This window comes from Labrus bergylta, chromosome 4, assembly GCF_963930695.1.
Source record: "Labrus bergylta chromosome 4, fLabBer1.1, whole genome shotgun sequence".
NCBI lineage: Eukaryota > Metazoa > Chordata > Actinopteri > Labriformes > Labridae > Labrus > Labrus bergylta.
Window position 1 is genome coordinate 21,018,876 of NC_089198.1, and position 19,831 is coordinate 21,038,706.

The 19,831-nt window shown below is 39.0% G+C and overlaps 1 protein-coding gene across 3 annotated transcripts in view; it reads left to right on the forward strand.

Annotated features, from left to right (window-relative positions):
- tnn (tenascin N) overlaps positions 1–19,274 on the forward strand; it is a 42,997-nt gene extending 23,723 nt beyond the window's left edge. Inside the window, exons 9-19 of one of the 3 annotated variants that reach the window (XM_020643761.3) lie at positions 7,274–7,537; positions 9,552–9,812; positions 10,221–10,484; positions 11,685–11,948; positions 14,036–14,166; positions 14,622–14,760; positions 14,915–15,066; positions 15,549–15,645; positions 15,773–15,937; positions 16,528–16,691; positions 18,903–19,274. In XM_020643761.3, coding sequence (XP_020499417.1) covers positions 7,274–7,537; positions 9,552–9,812; positions 10,221–10,484; positions 11,685–11,948; positions 14,036–14,166; positions 14,622–14,760; positions 14,915–15,066; positions 15,549–15,645; positions 15,773–15,937; positions 16,528–16,691; positions 18,903–19,052 — 2,051 coding nt within the window. In that variant the 3' untranslated portion in view covers positions 19,053–19,274. The remainder of the gene's footprint in view (positions 1–7,273; positions 7,538–9,551; positions 9,813–10,220; positions 10,485–11,684; positions 11,949–14,035; positions 14,167–14,621; positions 14,761–14,914; positions 15,067–15,548; positions 15,646–15,772; positions 15,938–16,527; positions 16,692–18,902) is intronic. The other 2 variants (XM_065954038.1, XM_065954039.1) reach the window with 2 other exon arrangements.
- The last annotated feature ends 557 nt before the right edge of the window (positions 19,275–19,831 follow it).

Consider the following 19,831-nt stretch of genomic DNA (forward strand, 5'->3'; position numbering starts at 1 on the left):
AGTTGAACACAGATGTCAACTAGTAGTCTGATCTGTTGACTACTAGTTAACTTGTGACTGACAATTTATCTAACTAGTTAACTAGTACTGCCAAAAAGACCCTTACTAGTACAACTAGTGGACATTTTGCAATTACTTATTAACTAGTTAACTGTGTTTGGCCTCACTAGTTAACTAGCAAGGTCACACATGGTCTAACTGGTAAACTAGTGGACATTTTGACTCGTTCTAGTTAACTAGTATGCATTTAAAGCCTCACTAGTTTACTAGTAAGGCCTTGAAGACCAAAGTAGTGATACTAGTGTGCATTTTTCTTTCATTAGTACTACTAGTAAACATCTTGAGCCCTACTTGTTAACTAGTAAGGTCAATTAGACTGCAACTAGTGGTACTAGTGACATTTATGCCCTTAGTAATAAACTAGTTAAGCTTTTTGAACATCATTAGTTTACTAGTAAAGTCGAAGTGTGTTTTACAAGTGTAACTAGTGGACATTTGGTCCTTACTAGTTTACTTGTAAATGTCAACTGGCAGTCCACTAGTAGTACTAGTAGCACTAGTTGACCGCATGATAATGAAGCAGGCGGGACAAGGATTTTGATTGGTCAATGTCAAACCTGCGATTTTGCCAGCCTTAAAGGGCCAGATCTGAATAGTACCTTCGGTTAAACCAGCACTAATTTCTGAAGGTTTGTTCATTTGTGTCATGTTATATTATCACTAAATGGTAACTCACTGAATGCCCTTTGATAGAATTTTATGACCCATGCACAGATTAAATCCAAATCTGATGTTACATTGTTATTCATCTTTTCAACTTTTTTGTTTTTTAAACTTAGTATTATTTGTTCTAAAAATCACTAATGATTATTCATTATTGCAGTATTTGTCAAAAAATAAACAATAACCCATCACTTAATATTTATATATAGTAGTATGATTGAATAAAATAAAATCTTGCACAACATTAATGTTCAAGGATTTTAGCTTTTTTCTTGCCATTGAAAATATGGCAATATAAAATATGAAAGATATACTAGTTTGAAACTTGCAAAGTGAAAAATTAAGTATATTCTTTTTAAATCATGAAAGAAATGTGTTTATATTTAGTTTATCTGCTAGATGATCATGCAAAATATTGAATAAAATATTAGGATTTAGGACAAGTGTATACTGAATTATTAAACTAATGTGAATAAGATGTTTTAATGTTTTTTTTTATAAATATAAAGTCAGCCTCTTACATCTGGAGAAATAACCCTTATACAAGAAGTAGCTGCAGAGAGATATGCATTTCGGCCATTAGGTGTCAGTTGCAGGATCGGTATGTTATGGACTTGCTAAATTTTCTTGGTTTAGCTTCGAGTAAGCCCAGCAGAAAAGATACATATGGCAGTGAGCAGATATAAGTGCACAAGCAACATACATTAAGATTTATTTTATCATATGAGGAGTCATGTTTTTATGATTAAAGCATAAAATTAAGATACTACTTGCAAATGCCCACCAGATGGTGCTATACTTATATATGCTGCTAATGTGTACAGTACTAGTACTACTAGTGGACATTTAGGCTCTTACTAGTAGCACTAGTAGCACTAGTAGTACTAGTAGCACTAGTTGCACTAGTTGCACTAGTTGCACTAGTAGCACTAGTAGCACTAGTTGTACTAGTAGCACTAGTACTACTAGTGGACATTTAGGCTCTTACTAGTAGCACTAGTGCTACTAGTAAGAGCCTAAATGTCCACTAGTAGTACTAGTGCTACTAGTACTACTAGTGCTACTAGTGCGACTAGTGCGACTAGTGCTACTAGTGCGACTAGTAAAGGCCTAAATGTCCACTAGTAGTACTAGTGCTACTAGTACTACTAGTGCTACTAGTGCTACTAGTGCGACTAGTGCTACTAGTGCAACTAGTGCGACTAGTACGACTAGTGTGACTAGTGCAACTAGTGCTACTAGTACAACTAGTGTGACTAGTGCTACTAGTACGACTAGTGCGACTAGTGTGACTAGTGCTACTAGTGTGACTAGTGCTACTAGTGCGACTAGTGCTACTAGTACAACTAGTGCGACTAGTGTGACTAGTGCTACTAGTACAACTAGTGCGACTAGTGTGACTAGTGCTACTAGTGTGACTAGTGCGACTAGTGTGACTAGTGCTACTAGTGTGACTAGTGCTACTAGTACGACTAGTGCGACTAGTGTGACTAGTGCTACTAGTACGACTAGTGTGACTAGTGCTACTAGTGTGACTAGTGCTACTAGTGCGACTAGTGTGACTAGTGCTACTAGTACGACTAGTGCAACTAGTAGCACTAGTAAAGGCCTAAATGTCAACTAGTAGTACTAGTACTGTAGACATTAGCAGTATATATACGTATAGCCCCATCTGTGGGGCATTTGCAAGTAGTACAATTTTTAACCTTCATTTTACATAATAAAATTACATTTTTAGGGCTCATTTATACGATGGAGTAGAGCCATTTTAAAGAAAAAAAAAGAAAATATTTGAGATTAATCTTGTATATGTACGAGAATAAACATGTAAATTTAGGAGAATAAAGTCATAAATTTACAAAAATGTACATTTTTAGGTTGTAGCCTATCATAGAGAAGCCTTCCGCCTGCGCATAAATGATGAAAGGAGAACCCCTAAAGCATTTTCCTCTGCCACAAAAGTTACAGTTGCTTCCAGTATCTTTTCAGGGTCCTGATATTTTATTTGTGATGATGATATGCCGATAAAACAACTTATCGGATATATTTGTCCAACTGTTTTTACAGACTACACAAGGAAGGAGCCTATTTCCTTATTTGTTAAACCTTTACTATAACAAGATGCTCCACGTTTATCATTTTCGAACAGGCGGCTGCTGCTCTTCTGATATAGACTTAAACAAGAAATTAATCTCGTACATTTTACTTTATTCTCATAAATTAACTATTTGAATCTCTAAATTTTAGGTTTTTTTCCTTTTACGTGGCCCTAATCTTGAATCCCTTTATTTTTCTTAGTTTACCGACTTTAGGCCAAATTAAAACGTATTAAGTACAAGAACATAAATTCTGTATCAAGTTCCAGTTGTTTTAAAGTCCATAATTTTATCTGATTAACTTTTTTCCTTTTTAAAAACAGCATGAATTTATATGAAATATTTACACATTCATTTTTAACTTACAATTGCACCTTGGGCAGTTTTTTTATCACTCTACTGACCTCAAGATGTACTCTTTCTTATGTTTTCTGTAAATACTGTCTTGATGGGATAAAAAAGGAAAAAGAAAATCATGAGAACAGTTCTAAAATGATCTTCTATCTTATTTTAAGTTTATAAAACAATTCTAACATTTAATATATATATAATTTTCATGTTTTACTCTCCATGGAAAGTAAGGAAGAAGCCGTTGCTTCACAGCACTTGCTCCTTCTTACAAAGGGTTAAATTTGTGGAAGGTGGAGGTCTATATGGAGAACCAATGATAAGGTTCAGAGAGTGCCCTGATCCCACCCACTCATTAGCATGTACTTCAACCAGTGTTTCTAGTACGCATTTTGGCTTTCACTAGTAGTACTAGTTAACATTTAAAACCGTAGTAGTTAACTAGTTATGCCAAAAAGAGTACTACTAGTGTAACTAGTGACATTTTGGCTCTTACTAGATAACTAGTTAACCATTTTGAGCCTCACTAGTTCACTAGTAGCACTAAAATGTCCTGAACTAGTGTTACTAGTTGGCTTTTTGCACTAACTAGTTAACTAGTGGACTTTAAGAGCCTCACTAGTAAACTAGTAAAATTTGTAACTGCATCACTAGTGATACTAGTGGACATTTGGGTCTTACTAGTTAACTAGTAAACATTTTGAACCTCACTAGTTTACAAGTAAGGTTAAAAAGAGTCAAACTAGCTTACTAGTGGACATTGTTGCTCTTACTAGTTAACTAGTAAACATTTTTAGGCTCACTAGTTAACTAGTAGACACAAAATATATCTTACTAGTTAACTAGTAGATATTTTGCACCTTACTAGTTAACATGTAGGACTTTTTGCCTTCTACTAGTTTACTAGTAAGTCTTTCAACGTTCTACTAGTAAACTAGTGCGGCCAAAGACTTGACTAGTACAGGAAACTGAGCTTTGATATCAAGGATATCTATTAAATCTTCAATCGGCTTTCCATACTAACCTGCCAAAAGATTATGAGGCGTATAAACACGACATACCACGACTGCTGCCTATTCAGATTCAATAAAGTCACTACCCAGGCCTGTATAACACAGAGCAGATGGACTCGGGTTTGGCAGAGGAGTTCAATGTTTAGTCTTTGCGTTATCTGGAAACATTGTAGCACCTCATGTGGTCCGCTAGGAGTACCTGGTCTGTGCGGACCCTGTCTATCAGCACCGGCTGAGCAAGCCTTGAACAAGCAGATGCCAGAAATAATAAGTTAGAATGTTAGACGCCTTTTGTGCCTCTTTGTGAATTTCAATGTTAATGTACATGCATGTGTGTGAAGAAAGGCCTCAGTACAGGAAGGATACTGGCACCTTCTATTTGTCGTGCCATTTGGAGGATGAGCTGCTATTTAACATCATTCCTATAAGATATTAGGTCTACTTACATTTTACTAAATGTGCTACCTCATAGACTTTAAAGTTGCTCATCAATAAAACAGGGTGTTGAGTTAACATAAAAAGTTATGGTCAGTGAACTCCACATGCTTTTTCTCGACCTGATCTGCAGACATACTGTTCTTGTGTTTCCTGTACTTTGAGGTTCTTTAGCTGTGAGGCTGTAAATGATGAAAGACGACCTGTTACTGAACGCCTATAGTCATCCATTCAGCTCATGTTTTGAGGCCTCGAATAGACATTGTTTCCACTCGACTATTGTGGTAGACGATCTGGAGAAACTTGATACCATCATAGTGTAACTTCTGAGCAGATATAAGGCCAACTGAGAAAGTAGTAGTGTTTAGGAAAAAGAACATGTTATAAATCTAACAACTACAAGAAAATAAACTGCAGATAGAATAACACAAAAAGCGGAAAGGACAATCTTTGTTTTAAGGACATGGTTGCATACAATCTTTTTTCAGACAGTTAGAAACCAAATTATAATTTAAGTTAATAATGGCGAGAGATAAAAGGTTTATGTGTTCTGTCTTTTAAATGTATGTGTGGGTGGGAATGTGTTATCTACATGGTGTGTACATAGTTGCTCTCTTGGCGCCCTGATAAGTGTTCTCTTACGCACTTAGATGACTGAATGACCTCTCACTGTCAGGCCTTCGAGGAAACACTCAGTGCTAATATGAATGGAACTATTATAAATTCAGTCTGTGCTTGAGCTCCATCAGACTGTCTAGCAGTGCAGCCACATGAAGGGAAAGTGACAACAGGAGAAGAGAGGGGATATGGAGTTAGACAGTTGCATAGTTGCTTTCTTCTCTTGAATGCTTCATAAATCAGTTTTCATGATGCAGCCTGCACATTGACACAAGGCTGACCTTGACCGAGCCGCTGCCACAGAGGAATAGTCCTAAATGATGATTGCTTTTACATTCCCCTCACTTCCTCTGTGTCTCTCCTAATATGCCTCTGTGGCTCTTTATTTTCTGTCTCCGTCCCTCCCTTTTATCCGGATTCTCTCGACAGAGACTAACACCCGCTCACACACATGCACCACCACCTGCACCGCCTGCATCTACCATATGTCTTCTGTGAGTCCCCAAGCCCGCTGACTTTACATACGGAGGCTCCTGTGTTCTCCTGTGTCTTCCTCCTACCACAGCTCATCCTGTGGAGCTCAGTGAACGACACAAGGCTGCAGGTTGGCTTGTGTGATGTTCTTTTGAAGAGCTTCACAAAGCCAATCCATTGAGCCAGAACCCAAATTCTGCTCTCTGTCAAGAAAAACAATGAAATAAGCTTCTTTACAAAGGTTGTTATAGGAAACATTTAGCATTTTACATACACGTTTTTTAAGCTGCTTACAAAAAAAAACATGAAGTATTGTAAGGCGCATTTTGCCAAACAATTATGCAGACTACAACTTTTTTTTTACTGCTACATGCAGCTTTTTCTGGATCTGTTTTTTTACTCCACTGACCTGCTTCTTGGAAATCAACTCAATGCCGAGTTAAAAAACAAACTCTTTCTGCACTATACATCACCATTTTTTTGTAATATGCTCACCCTGTCCCATGCAATTTAAATAAAATGTATCCCTGTGTCCTTGAAACCATTCACAAAAGAACAACAACAGCATCATTTGTTTCAGCAAGTTTACCGAAGCAACATTTATCGATTTTTAAAGAGAAATGCCTCCACTGGTCAAGAAGCAAAAGAGAAAGTTAGGTGATGTTGTCCTAATGCAAAGTCAGCAAAGTGAGGAGGATTTAGTTTTTGCAAAATGTTTAACTAACAAGGTGGACTGCTGTTGTTTCCTAGTTTTGGTTGATTGTTTGGAAGCAGGACCACATCGTTCACAAATCTTCACCGTCTGTTCAAAAAAACAATGAGGACAAGGCTTAACTTTCCTATACAACATATTGACTTTAACCCTGACACCTCAAATACATCAAACTGTTTTTGTGCCCAAACTTTGACTAGCCATGTCACTTGATAAAATAAATCCAATTGAAGTGATGGGTCACAGTTTAACAGAGACACAATATCGTTTGTTGGGGCATTTGGTGAAAACAAAAAAATAATGTCAGTGTGTTGCTGTTAAGTGACATGAACCAACATGCTATTTAGTTATTTATTGGAGGAATTTTTTGTTTTGTTTTGGATGTTTGTCTAAAACTCATCCTAATCTGTAACGCTCAGAAGCCTTTGTGAGTACAATATAAAAGCTTCTTGGGAGAGGGGAAATATTGGCCACGTTGGAGATCATTTAGTCGTTCACCAACACTGAGATCTATTTGTAAAATTAAATCTGAAACCTTAAGATGTTGCAGATCACATAAATAATCTATTAACTGTGCTGCACCCTTCTTCTGACAGCCACAGCTTCCAGTTGTTTGGCTTTTTCAATTTACTCCTCCCCCCATCCGAGATGTATGTTTGTTTCTACTTATTTATGAATTCTTGTCATGCTTGTCTTGTTTATGTTAAGTAAATTCAATATTTCTGGTTTAAGTTTCCTGAGTTCTGTTTTTGTTTTTACAGATCAGCTAAGGTAGAAGGATGCAGAATCCCTTTTGAACAAGTGCTGTGCTTGTTTCTCATTCCATTTTATTTCTTCTTCTTCTTCTTCACCAGATATCGACTCTCCTACCAACCTTGTCACCACAGAAGTAACAGAGGACACTGCAACAGTGTCCTGGGATCAAGTTCAGGCAGAAATAGAGGGCTACATGTTGAGCTACACCTCAGCTGAGGGTTTCTCTGCAGACATTCCTGTAGGACGTGACCTGACCTCGTACAGGCTGGTTGGCTTGAAGCCTGGAGTTGTCCACACGGTCTACATCTGGGCCTACAAGGGCGACAGAGTGAGCAGGAAGAGTTCCACTGAAGCTGAAACAGGTACACTTTGAATGGGAGCCTGGTTGATCCTAGGAGTGACCAACATCTTTGATCTTTTCGTTTTGTCCACAGTTAAAGATCTTAATACGTCATATTAATGTGAATGATAAACATTTAGAGGAGCTTGGTACAAAGTTTACAGAATTCCACAATGTCAATATATAAAAGAAGAACCACCAATACTAAGGCTAAGACTTTTAAAGAGTTTTTGTAGACTATGGTATCTGATTACCAGATATCTTACATGTTCCCTGGCAGTTTGCTCTCTCTTTTCTTCTTCTTTTAACACTAGACGGAAGGAAAGAAGTTGTAAGTGTCCCATTGCCTTAAGCCCCTTTGTGAAAGCGCCCTCCTCAAATAATCCTCACGCACCATGCAGCGATCATTTCCTTTTGATCTTTTGAGGGTTGTTTTTTCTCTACAATTCCTTGGATTTTCGTGTGAAGGCAACAAGAAGTAAAAAGGAGTCACAGAAAACATTATATACTTAACAAGCTCAACCACTTTTACAGAAGTGCCAAGAGGGAAAAAAAAAAAAAAGCCTTTTAAACGTAATTAGGCTGGACACCTTATTTAAAGGCTTGAAGTAACCCGGGGCTGAATGTGTCAGAGAAGTCTGGGAAGAGCCAATTTTGCTTATTCAAAAAAAAAGCCAGTTATTTCTTTTCTCCTGTGTCTCCTGTTCTCTTAATCTTTGCTGTTGTGAAATTTAGCAGCTGTTTGCTGTCTGCTTGCTTTTATGTGTGTGAAGAAAGGCAGCAGAAAAATGCTTTGGAGCACTGAGTGGCAGATACCCAAATTGCCTTAAATATTCAGTTTGACACAAGGACCCCAATCGTTTGGATGAATAACATACCGGTACATTACAGTTAAGAAAGCCACAATTGTCACTTTGAATTGATGAGAGTGTTGATGTGATGCTGTTCTCCCCAGTGCAGTTATATACATTTCCTTTTGCGTTTAGAAAAAGTTGGTCAAAAGAATTTCTCTGACTTATTTTGTTTGCTGAATATATCTGATGTCTTTTTCTATTTTAAACCCATTGATTCATTTTTTTCTCAATAAGTTTCAGTTTTCAGATTTTTCCTGCTTCCCTTCAGATGAGAGAAACAGACATGTTAACTCCAATAACCTCGCTCATACATCAACCAGCAGGAGAGCATGTGGTTGTAAATATCTGAGGTGGCTTAGCTCACTTCCTTAGCTGGTTCTCTAGAAATTGTCTTCTACTTAAACTATAACAGGAGTAGTACAGGGGCGATATACTATACGTCTTTAGTCAAGATGAGACTCGATGCAAATAGAAAGATTTCATTTTCAGTGTTCCAGTCAAAGGGTAGGGAGCTTATTCCCTGTCACTGAGAATGAAAACAGTCTGTGTAACATAGAGCATAAAATATACAAGAGACAGATGGAATTCTGTATTCTGGTTGATTTTCTTGACTGAGTCAGTGTTCTGTCAACAGCCAGTGTTTGCACGACTAGTTTGCATGTTCTTTTATTAACACAGCTCATAGAAAACTTAAATCAGTGCCTCTGATATAAAGTGAAGAGATGTCAAACTTGGATTAAACAACTACAAGCTGCTGTGAAGGACTTTTGATTCGATTTTGACACCCCCTGCGTACATCTACTCTCATTGCTTATCTTGACAAATTTAAAACCCACACTTTGTCCGACACCCTGCAGCAGTGGTTAAAGGCATTGAAAGTAACGATATTTAGGCGTTAAAAATATTGTCAACGATGTTCTTGTTTGTGCATGAAGGTCACAAAGAGGCCTCCATTTTAATTTCAGTCTCTTACATAAACAGCAAAAAGAAAAGGAGCTTTAACAAATTATATTGTGTGAAAAAAAAAAAATCAAACACTTTCAAACACTTTGACCCAGGTTTGACATTTCTAAACTTTAACTACATTACACAACAATACAGATGTGTGTTGTAACTGTAATGTTTGCTCTGGATGTAATGATGTCCTTTACTAGTCTATACTAACCATAACTCCTCATGCAGAGCTGGATGCTCCTGCTAACCTCTTAGCCCAAGATGAAACAGAGTCCAGCTTCAGCGTGTCCTGGGATCCAGTACAGGCTGAGATTGATGGCTACTTGCTAACCTACAGTTCCTCTGATGGCTCAAGTGAAATCCCACTTGGGTCAAACAGTTCTTCACACACACTGACCGGCCTCAGGCCTGGGGTCCTCTACACGGTCTACATCCGGGCAGTCAAGGGAAGAAAGGCCAGCAGGAAGATTTCAACACAGGCTGAGACAGGTTTAAGATCTAAAACTTTACGTTTTTATAATCTGACAAGCTAACACCAAATTTAAGGGTCAACCCCTCGTCTACATGTAGCAGCATGATTCAGCATCTTAAGACATTTTGAGTATGTAAATAAAAGTTTAAGACTCTTTTGTTTCCACGATTTAAACCAGAGCAACACCTACAGTTGACATTTGGTTACTGGTTTAACATTTGTTTAATCATTTCATTAGAAAAAAAACCTAACACAAACACCACTACTTTATCTGATGGAGTAGATTCTCCTTCTTAGATCTTGATCACAGCAAAAACAGAGTCCAGCCTCAGCATGTGATGACACCCAGTCGGGTGATAATGGAAATGCGCATTGTAGTTTGCATCAGTAGTGTATTAATGTCCTCTACTAACATCTTCCTCTAGAACTGGATGCACCTGCTAACCTCTCAGCTCGAGATGTGACTGAGTCCACCTTCATCGTGTCATGGGATCGGGTCCAGGCTGAAATAGACGGTTACATGCTAACCTACAGCTCCTCTGAGGGCTCCAGTGAGGAAATCCCACTGGGGCCTGACAGCACCTCTTACATGCTGACAAGTTTGAGACCTGGGGTCCTCTACACGGTCTACATCTGGGCCATCAGAGGACCCAAAGCAAGCAAGAAGATCTCGACACAAGCTGAGACAGGTCTCAAATCAACAACTTTTTGTGAAACCTAATTGCCTGACCAACTGAAGCCATGCTCATCTCAGACATTCTTAAGTAGAGACATTTACCTTGAATCCCCTGATATATAACATTTTTTGGCGGGACTGTGCCTTCATAAACCCCCCCCCCCCAAAAAAAAGTGTTTCACACATGGTAGAACTCTCAGAATCAGCCTGTTTTTTTAAAGCAGTTTCCAATGTATTCAACCATCAGCCATTCCATCTACTCGCCTAATTCCTATGAGGTTCACGGCGAGCAAAGTAACCCAGGCTTATTCTTTTCCAAATAACCTACTCCATCTTTTCCTGTCTTTGTGGTCCCATGCCAGCTCAGAGGTGTTACTCCTCTAACATGTCCTGGGTCCCTGCAGTCTTCCCTCAGTCAGTCATGCCTGCAGCATAAGAAAGCCTCAGAGCTCCTACTTTCCAAATTACCAAAAAGAAAATTTAAAAATCTAATCTTTATAGCTTCTGCATTCAAAGTGTTTCTCTCACTACAACATGCAGAGAATAAGGTGGAAGGGGTAGATACGATTGAAGTAAGTATTAGATAAAACCCTTTCTGCACAAGAGAGATGCACATTGAAATAATCCCTTAATGATGATGCATTACACACACACAAAATAATCTCAGTCATACCATTTGCCTCAAGGTTCCCTCAGCCGCAGGCATGGTCCCACAGGCAAAACAAGAGCTGTTTACCCTCTTACTGTAACTGTGACTCCACATGCAGAACTAATCTCTTGGCCCATCTTTGGGTGTTTCAAGACAAAGTGCAGTCGAAAAGCTTCAGTCTGATAAGAGCTCCGGTACAGAGAAACATCTGGGATCCCATGCTGACTCTTACAGGCTTAATGACGAAGTCCTTCTGTCTGTTTCATAATTTACATTTCAACAGTCTGGTGGGACGCTGATAATGGAAAGATGGAAACATATTCAGACAGGGAGTCTTTTATATGATGCAATATGGTATGAAAGTAGAAAGTAATACTCGCTACTTGTTAATTATTCTAATCTTTGAGCTAACCCATGAAGAAAAGGTTTCATTTATTCACCTTTAGGTGAGGAATAAATCAATTTGTCTTGTAGGTTGCATCAGTAGTTCTTGTAGCTGCATCTTATAGTTTTTGTAGTTTGCATCAGTAGTATGTTAACCACTTTCACTAACATCTTCCTCAGAACTGGATGCTCCTGCTAACCTATTAGCCCGAGATGAAACAGAGTCCAGCTTCAGCGTTTCCTGGGATCCAGTCCAGGCAGACATTGATGGCTACAAGCTAACCTACAGTTCTTCTGAGGGAGATAGTAAGGAGATCCCAGTCAGGTCGGACAGCGACTCTTATAAACTGACCAGCCTCAGGCCTGGGGTCCTCTACACGGTCTACATCTGGGCAGTCAAGGGAAGCAAATCCACCAGGAAGATTTCAACACAGGCTGAGACAGGTTAATACACTGCAAACAGGCAGTATTTTGTTTTGGTAGTAATGTGCTACCCGTCCTCTCCATTTGGTGACATGAAATTACTATTTAAACTACTCTTTCAACAGGCAATGGAATAGAAAGCAAGGATTTTATGACATATTTACATAGTAAGCAAAAACTCATGCAGACAGGCTGCAGGTTGTGTTTTAATATGTCTCCTACCAGGCATCAAAAAGCATCACAGCTTTTGCTCTGACAATGCTGTGATGTTACTGTTGCACGAAGCTGTCTTTCAGTAACAAGTTCCAGGTATCTCTGCAGAGAGCCTCAAACAGGTTAACATTTACTGTTATGAAACAAAGACCTTAGTCTAAGATGTGCCACATGTGACACAGGTTTGGGAAATATTGGTTCTTCAGAAGCAGTAAGTTGGTGCAGTATGTACAGATGCAGAAAGACTGCTGCCCTGAAGAAAACAAGAACTAAAGTAATTTTATTCATCAATACACTCCAGATTTTAAGGGCCTTTATCATTATTTATGGGACCATACTGGATACACTTGTGTTCATGGGGATAAAGGGCTATTATGGAGGGTAAGAGAATGCATCTGGTTTGTTTCCTTAGACCAGAGGTGAGTTCTCATCATCATCTAAAGTATTATTTAGTAACATTTAATAAGTATTAACTCAAAATCTTCCCACAATTTAAAAAATCTATTTTAGACAAACTATAATAATCCATCACATTTGTGTGTGCCTACAAAGCAAGTTGACTTAAACATTGATTTTCGTTAATCTTATGATCATTTTGAATATAGAGTACACAGAACAGCAATAAGTTTTTTCTTAAAACCTTATCAAACTGTAAACTTCCCACTAAGTCAAAAGTGTATTTTTCTTTAAGTGTAAAACTTCCTGGAAACACCAACATCCTAATCTGGCAGGAAATGTTTCCCTCAGTCCAGTTAGGGTCATAGTGAGTGTCTTGCAGCCTCGTGTGGGGCTAAAATAGCAGCTGCAGCACATGGTGAATGTGTTACTACAAGCGTATCTTTGTGTGTGCCACATGATGTGTAAAATCACCTGGGAGCTCTTAAGTGAAAGCTGGATCTTTTTCAATTAGGCAGCAAACAGCCAAGGTTCGGATTATAAACTTGTCACGTCGTAACTCATTAAAAACCATTACTGGCTGCAGACCAGCGCCGTGCTGAGCTCAGATAGGAAAGCCATTGTGTCCGAAGATATCATCTGGGATACATAAAAGCACATGTTATTCCAATTGTGATTTTACTGGAGCTCGTAACAGGCACCATCAATGTGTCATTTGAAACAGTCTGAGACCGGCATCCCTGCGTTTCAAAGTCTAACGATAACAATAGTACTTCTACATATGTCACTGTTAACACCATTTTCTTTTATTAAATATGGATAGTTAAGCTATTGGATGATTCATTAACATAAACATTGCAGACTTAAAGTATGACTCTTGAATAACTAATAGATGGTGACAAACGCTTGCTCTAGTTTCATGAGCTGTGGGAGGTTAAGGCTCCTACTGTTACAGCCGGCATCTTCATGTCAGACAAATTATTTCTGCGCCAGTCTCAGGTCAAATCTCCAGAGCATTTAATCAAGGCAGAGGATATGAGCCGGTTTATCTACAGAGGCAAACTGTTACTCTGCATGTGGAAGGAAGTCATCTCTGTTGTGTGCTTAAGCTACAGAGAGGCTGAGAAGCTACAGTGTGACAGTAACTGAATACTTCTCCCTGAAGTAATGCGTCTGTGTTTTAGAAAGAGAACGTCATTCAACTTGTCAAATGTTTGTACTTTTTAGCAGAAGCATAAATAAATATTACAGAGAAGATTGAAATAATCATTTAGAAAAAAATGAAGACATATTTTTTTTAATTACAGAGACTTTGTTAACCTTTAGACTCACTCACAAGGGATATTTCCCCATTTGTGTGAAAAATAAACTTAAGCAGCAAACTGCTCTCTGTACCCAGTCCAGTCCTTAGTTGACACCTGAGTAAAGATGACCAATTCGCACAGTAGACCTGTTGTTCTTGTGCTTTAATCCGTTCTGATTTACCCTCCTATCCACAGAGATTGATTCCCCCAAGGACCTGAAGGCAACAGATGTGGATGTGGACTCTGCCATTCTGACCTGGAGTTCCCCTCTAGCTGATATTGAGGGATACATCCTCACCTACAGAGACGAGGAGGGTAACATGAAGGTACTTAGCCATGAGATTTGGTACACTCAGTGAGCAAACTGAGTTTGATGAGGAGGAGGAGGAGGATGAAAACTTTGATCAACTTGTACTTCTGAGTCACACCAGGCTGTTGCCTAATTTGACTATACTGGATCTGAAGTTCTGTTCCTACTGTTTCTTCAGTTTGAAACAGGCTGGGAGTAGAGCAAAGATGCTAAAATTGTAAAACGCTGACCTCTTGTGGTCAAATGAAATTAAAGGAAAGTAATCTGAAGCACATGATCGATCTCTCTCTTAATAACATATTTTGAAAGGCTTTATGAGAGTTGAGCACATGTTATATCAGTCTCTTATTAACATTAAAGACAGTATCATCACTCAAACGGACAGAAATATTGCATCCCTTTCATTAAAAAGGGCAGCTATGTTTGGATGTTTAAGGATGATTAACTGCAGTTGTTGCCTCTTGTTGTCAGGCTGTTGAACGGCAGATTGGAGCCAGAGATAGCCGATTTTCTGTGTCCAGTTTGGAGACGGGAAAGAGATACATTGTGACCATCATGGCCTACAGGGGGAACAAGAGGAGCAGAGTGGCAGAGACCAGATTTAAAACAGGTGTGTAGACTGATGTAAGCTGTCTGCTGAGTCACTTCTTCTTTCTTCTTGCTCTGTAGGTACACAGATTAAGTCTATGATTCTCTTTGATGTTATTTCATGTGATCCTCTGCTGAGAAATATGTCATCATGGTTGTCCCATTTTCTTCTCTAGTTGGTGTCACGTACCCCTTCCCCATGGACTGTGTTCAGATCATGAAGAATGGCAATAAGAAGAGTGGTGTCTACACCGTCTATATTAACAATGACCGCTCCAAACCAATCGAGGTTTACTGCGACATGGACACTGATGGAGGCGGCTGGCTGGTGAGGTTAATTAAGAAACTGCAAATACAAGAATATGGAAACACAATTATTTTTTCAATAACACTTCAGGTCATAACTTGTACTTTTTATTTCTTTTTTAAGTGTCATATGCATTCGTCTTTATAATGTGAACACATTAAAGTAACATGCAGACAGTTTGACTTTACATCATGGCACTTCTCATCCTGCCAAAGTGACTAAAGGCCTATAATATCTTTGTTTTTTCAAAGTCTCATAAATGATCACGATAATGTCTACAAGCCATTGAGCTGTATTTTTGGGGAATTCATGGGTCCAGTGTTTTTTGAAGCTACGGACTAAGGTTCTGATTACCTTACCTGAGTACTTCTTACTAGTGCTTACCAGTTCTTGTTGCTACTGGGATTAGAGTGTTGGAAAATGGTAAACAGCATTTCAAAGCCAATAGTTTAAAACATTAGTGCAGCAGCTGCTGGTGAACACTCTGCACTCTCTGCTTTCAGATGCTCCAGCGCCGTACCACTGGCAAGCTGGACTTTATGAAACGCTGGAGGCAGTACATAGCCGGTTTTGGCAACATGACAGATGAGTTCTGGATCGGTGAGTGCTTCAAAGTTTTTCCTTTTTTTTTTTTGTTGTTGCAGATATTAAAGCATGCGCAACTGCACACTCTAGTATTTCAATATTCCATCTTGCTCACCCATCCTCTGTTTGGCTGCTCCCTCAGGTCTGGATAAGATATATGAGCTCACCAACACTCCCACTCAGTACGAGCTGAGGTTCGACTTGGGCCTGGGTTCAGAGAGAGCGTATGCTGTGTATGACAACTTCAAGATTGCACCGGTCAAGCAGAAGTTCAAACTCACTATTGGCAAATACAGAGGAACAGCAGGTGGGGGCCTTTTTTGCTACAAAAATCTCCCAGAAAAAAAACCCAAAATAGACTGACACTGTGGAGACAACATGAGCAACATTGGAGGCTCACATTTTCTCTCTGACACTTTACTCAAATAGAGGAGAAAAAGTGCGGGCGCGGATGGGAAAGAGACAGACAGGGGTGGGATACAGGGGTGTCTCGCAGTAGGCATCATTCTGTGGGGTGCGGGAAAGCAAATACACAGCAACAGTAGGTGGGATATTTGTTTCAGGCAGTTATAGACAGCAGCTGTATGGGGAAGGTGGTATCTGAAGAAGGCAGGGCTGTGGTGAGCTTTGAAGACGGACAGATCCAGACGCACAGCAAGTGGGACGTTGTCTCTACACATACCACAGTGTGCTGAAACAACACATACTGTATGCCTCTATTTCTGGCATTTCATTAAATTTCTTCCATCAGGGAGTACATGAAGAAAAGTACTGAGCTGCAAAAGTCTGTGAATAAACTGCTGATAGAGGAACAGCATACAGCCTGTTCTTGGCAGTTTCTGACATCTCTTGTAATTGTTTTTTTTTTTTTTTTAATTCATTCTTTATTATTCTCAGGTGATGCTATGACCTACCACCAAGGCCAGCTCTGGACCACTGTGGACAATGATAATGACATCGCACTGGGTAACTGTGCCCTGACCCACCGTGGAGCCTGGTGGTACCAAAACTGTCACCTGGCCAACCCTAACGGAATGTGGGGAGACAGCAGGCACAGTTTGGTAAGTAAGCAGGGGGGCTGTTTGTATCAAAATGTGGTTTGTGAAAGGTAAGACAGAACTGGAAATTCTAGTGGAAGACAAAAGAGCATCAATTATAAGTGTTTATAAAATGATTAAGACTCAGAGATAAATGTAACATTGCCTTAAATAGATAAGCAAGAGCAGTACACAAAGTTGAGTGAAAACAGTAGGGGCGCTGGTGGCACAGTGGGTAGTGTGCACATTCCATGTATGGAGGCTGTGGTCCTCCGGGCAGGCGACCCGGGTTCCAATCCGACCTGTGGCTCCTTTCCCGCATGTCAATCCCCACTCTCTCTCTCTCTCCCTGATTTCCAACTCTATCCACTGTCCTATCTCTCCAATAAAGGCACAAAAAAGCCCCAAAAATAATTCTTTAAAAACAGTAACAAAGAGTAGTAGTTAGAAAGTAATAGCAAAGACATCAGCAGTCCTTTGGCAGTTCCCTTGAGATGTAATAAAAACATCTCAATGGACCAAATAATAAATGTGAGATAACATATAATCTTAATTTAACTGTAAACTGTACAGGATAATAATGAGAAGTACAAATCGAATAGCATATGGTATGAATAAGTGTAATGGTTGTAATTCACATGGCTCCTGGTGCTGAAAAGAATATTGCATGAATATTGAGCATTATGGGTAATACGTCCTTTAATATGCCTTCAGCCTGCTGCCCCAGTACACAGCAGTGTTGTCCTCTTGTATTTAGTGTTGTACTCATTCTGAATATTCTGATGTAGTGAAATGAGGGGACTTAAAAAAATGAAAAATGGGAGAGTTTAATTTAGTCTTGCAGGGGAGCGAGTTCAGTCCCTGGTTTCTCCTCAATGACTAATTGTAAAAAGGGTTTATAATTGTTCCAAAAAAATCACATAAGCCTGCTACTGCAAAAAAAAAACAGTGCAGTGTAGTCTTCCCTTGGGGAAGACTCTTCCCAGAACCGTGTTCCCGTGTTAAAGTGTTTGTTTTGCCATCAACTGAATCTGACGACTTTATAGAAAAGATCCATTGTCTGCTACCTTTAACTCTGAGTTTTCCTTACACTACAACACTTCAACTCTCCTGGGAATGTTCAGTTTTTGCTTCAACAGAAGAGATCTTTTTCTTTTACCAAAAGAGTCTAACTTTATAGGAATCCCTTCCTAAATATTGTCAGACATTACCCTTGAACTGTTTTGGTGTAGCGTGCTTTCACACCAACAGGGGGCACTCACAGTACTATCTGACACTACATTTGAACTAACTCAAGTACAAAACAGCAAACAGGAAAACAATTTGCCTTCACTCCATTCTTTTCAGAAAATATTATATTTTAAAAGTGTGTCTAAAGTTGTAATTGTTAAATCTGCTTCACAACGTTTAGGTACACTGAAGACTTTTTGTCCAAACAATATTGATCTTTCATACTTTGAAATAAAAATGCAAGAGGATCTCTGAGCTGTTGTATTCTCTGTTTTCCTTTCTGAATCTCTTTAGCTCAAAATGTCAATAAAGCAAAAACTGCATTTTCATCGGGTGTTGCTGATACATTCTGCTGTTAGAGGATGTTTCAACACTGTGACTTATTACAAATAGTTTTGTTGCATACCTCTGCTCAATGTCAAAATAAAAAGTTAGAAGTGTATCCTTTTGTTTTAAGCTTACTCTGCTTAAATTAAACACAAAAAACTTACAAAAAGACAAAACAATGTTTGCTCACAAGGGGCTGTTATCTGGTCAGAAATCAAAGGCAAGGTCTTGTCAGCCCACTCCTCGTTGTTTTGTTTTGGATTGTGGAGGTGAGGCAGAAATGGCCTGAATCCATCAGCAGTGATAAGAAAACACATTGCTCACACAGCTATAAACCATAAGTGTGTTTTTACCTGGCTGATAGGGTAACAACAACAGTTATTATGTCTAAGGGAGACTGATGCTGAAGGAAACGCTGGGGGAGACCTCTGCTCTTGTCAAGATTTCATCCATAATACTACCGCTGCAGATGTCTCCCGCCATTGTTCGTCTGAGAAATGTAATAACAGTCAAAACAAGTTTGTACTAACATGAAATGAAGCCAGAGGCTGGTATTTATTAGTGTTTGTCATGCTGCCTGCCTCTTCCTCGCTGTGTATTGTGTTTTTCTTCTTTCTATTTTTTCTTTCTGTGATTTCTCCTGCTCTCTTCTAATTTCACACTCTTTCTCGTTCTCAGGGAGTGAACTGGGAGCCATGGAAGGGCCACCTGACGTCCCTTGACTTCACCGAGATGAAGATCCGACCTGTGGGAGCTTTGTCCAGCAGGAAAAGACGATCGCTGATGAACAAGGAGAAGAGCAAAACCAAAAACCTCCCTAAGATGTAAAAGAGCATCTCCCACTAAAACCTCACAGTCATTATCAGTCCAGCATGCTAGATTTGGGTAATTCCTTTTGATCTTTACGCCTGTTTGTGTCTCACCTCCTGGACACACACTCATATGTCAAATGATAAATGCTCATATGGAATAGTAACTTATTATCTGTTCATCTATAACAGGTTGATCAGAAGGTAAAGTGGGACTGTGGGAAAGCAGCAAATGAAAACCTGAAGTTGTTTTGAAGTGTACCAAAGTTGAACATTTATGAGTTAAGTCTATCAGTTTTAATGCAGGTGTCCTTTAAAAAACTCCTGTTTCATTGATTATGGTAGTAATCTTAATTTTAAATCAGGAAGCAGTAGATTTAAGCTCATTTGGGAACCGAGAAATATATCTAATGGGCTCCTGCATTCATTTTTACTTTTTTAAAAGCCTCCCAGCAGCAGCTGAGGTTATTTGTATTATATGTGTTCATTGTATGTCCTATGAAGACTCTGAGTAGCAACTTTTTCTGTGTATAGTACTATTGTCATAACAAAATAAATGTGTTGAAAAAGTGTAAAAAATGTGCTTGTGGGTTTGGATTTAAATTCAGGTGTGTGAGACGTTTAGTGAGTTAGCACTCACTCATGAGTTCACTGCTCCTGAGGCTGGCTGCCTGTCATGCTATCTTAATACTGTTGCTCGATTTAAACATTTAGTTTAATGAATATAAAATAAATGTATCTGTGATCTATGACATTTTACTGAGAATTTAAAACTGTGAAAGCTTGCTGTTAGGGAGG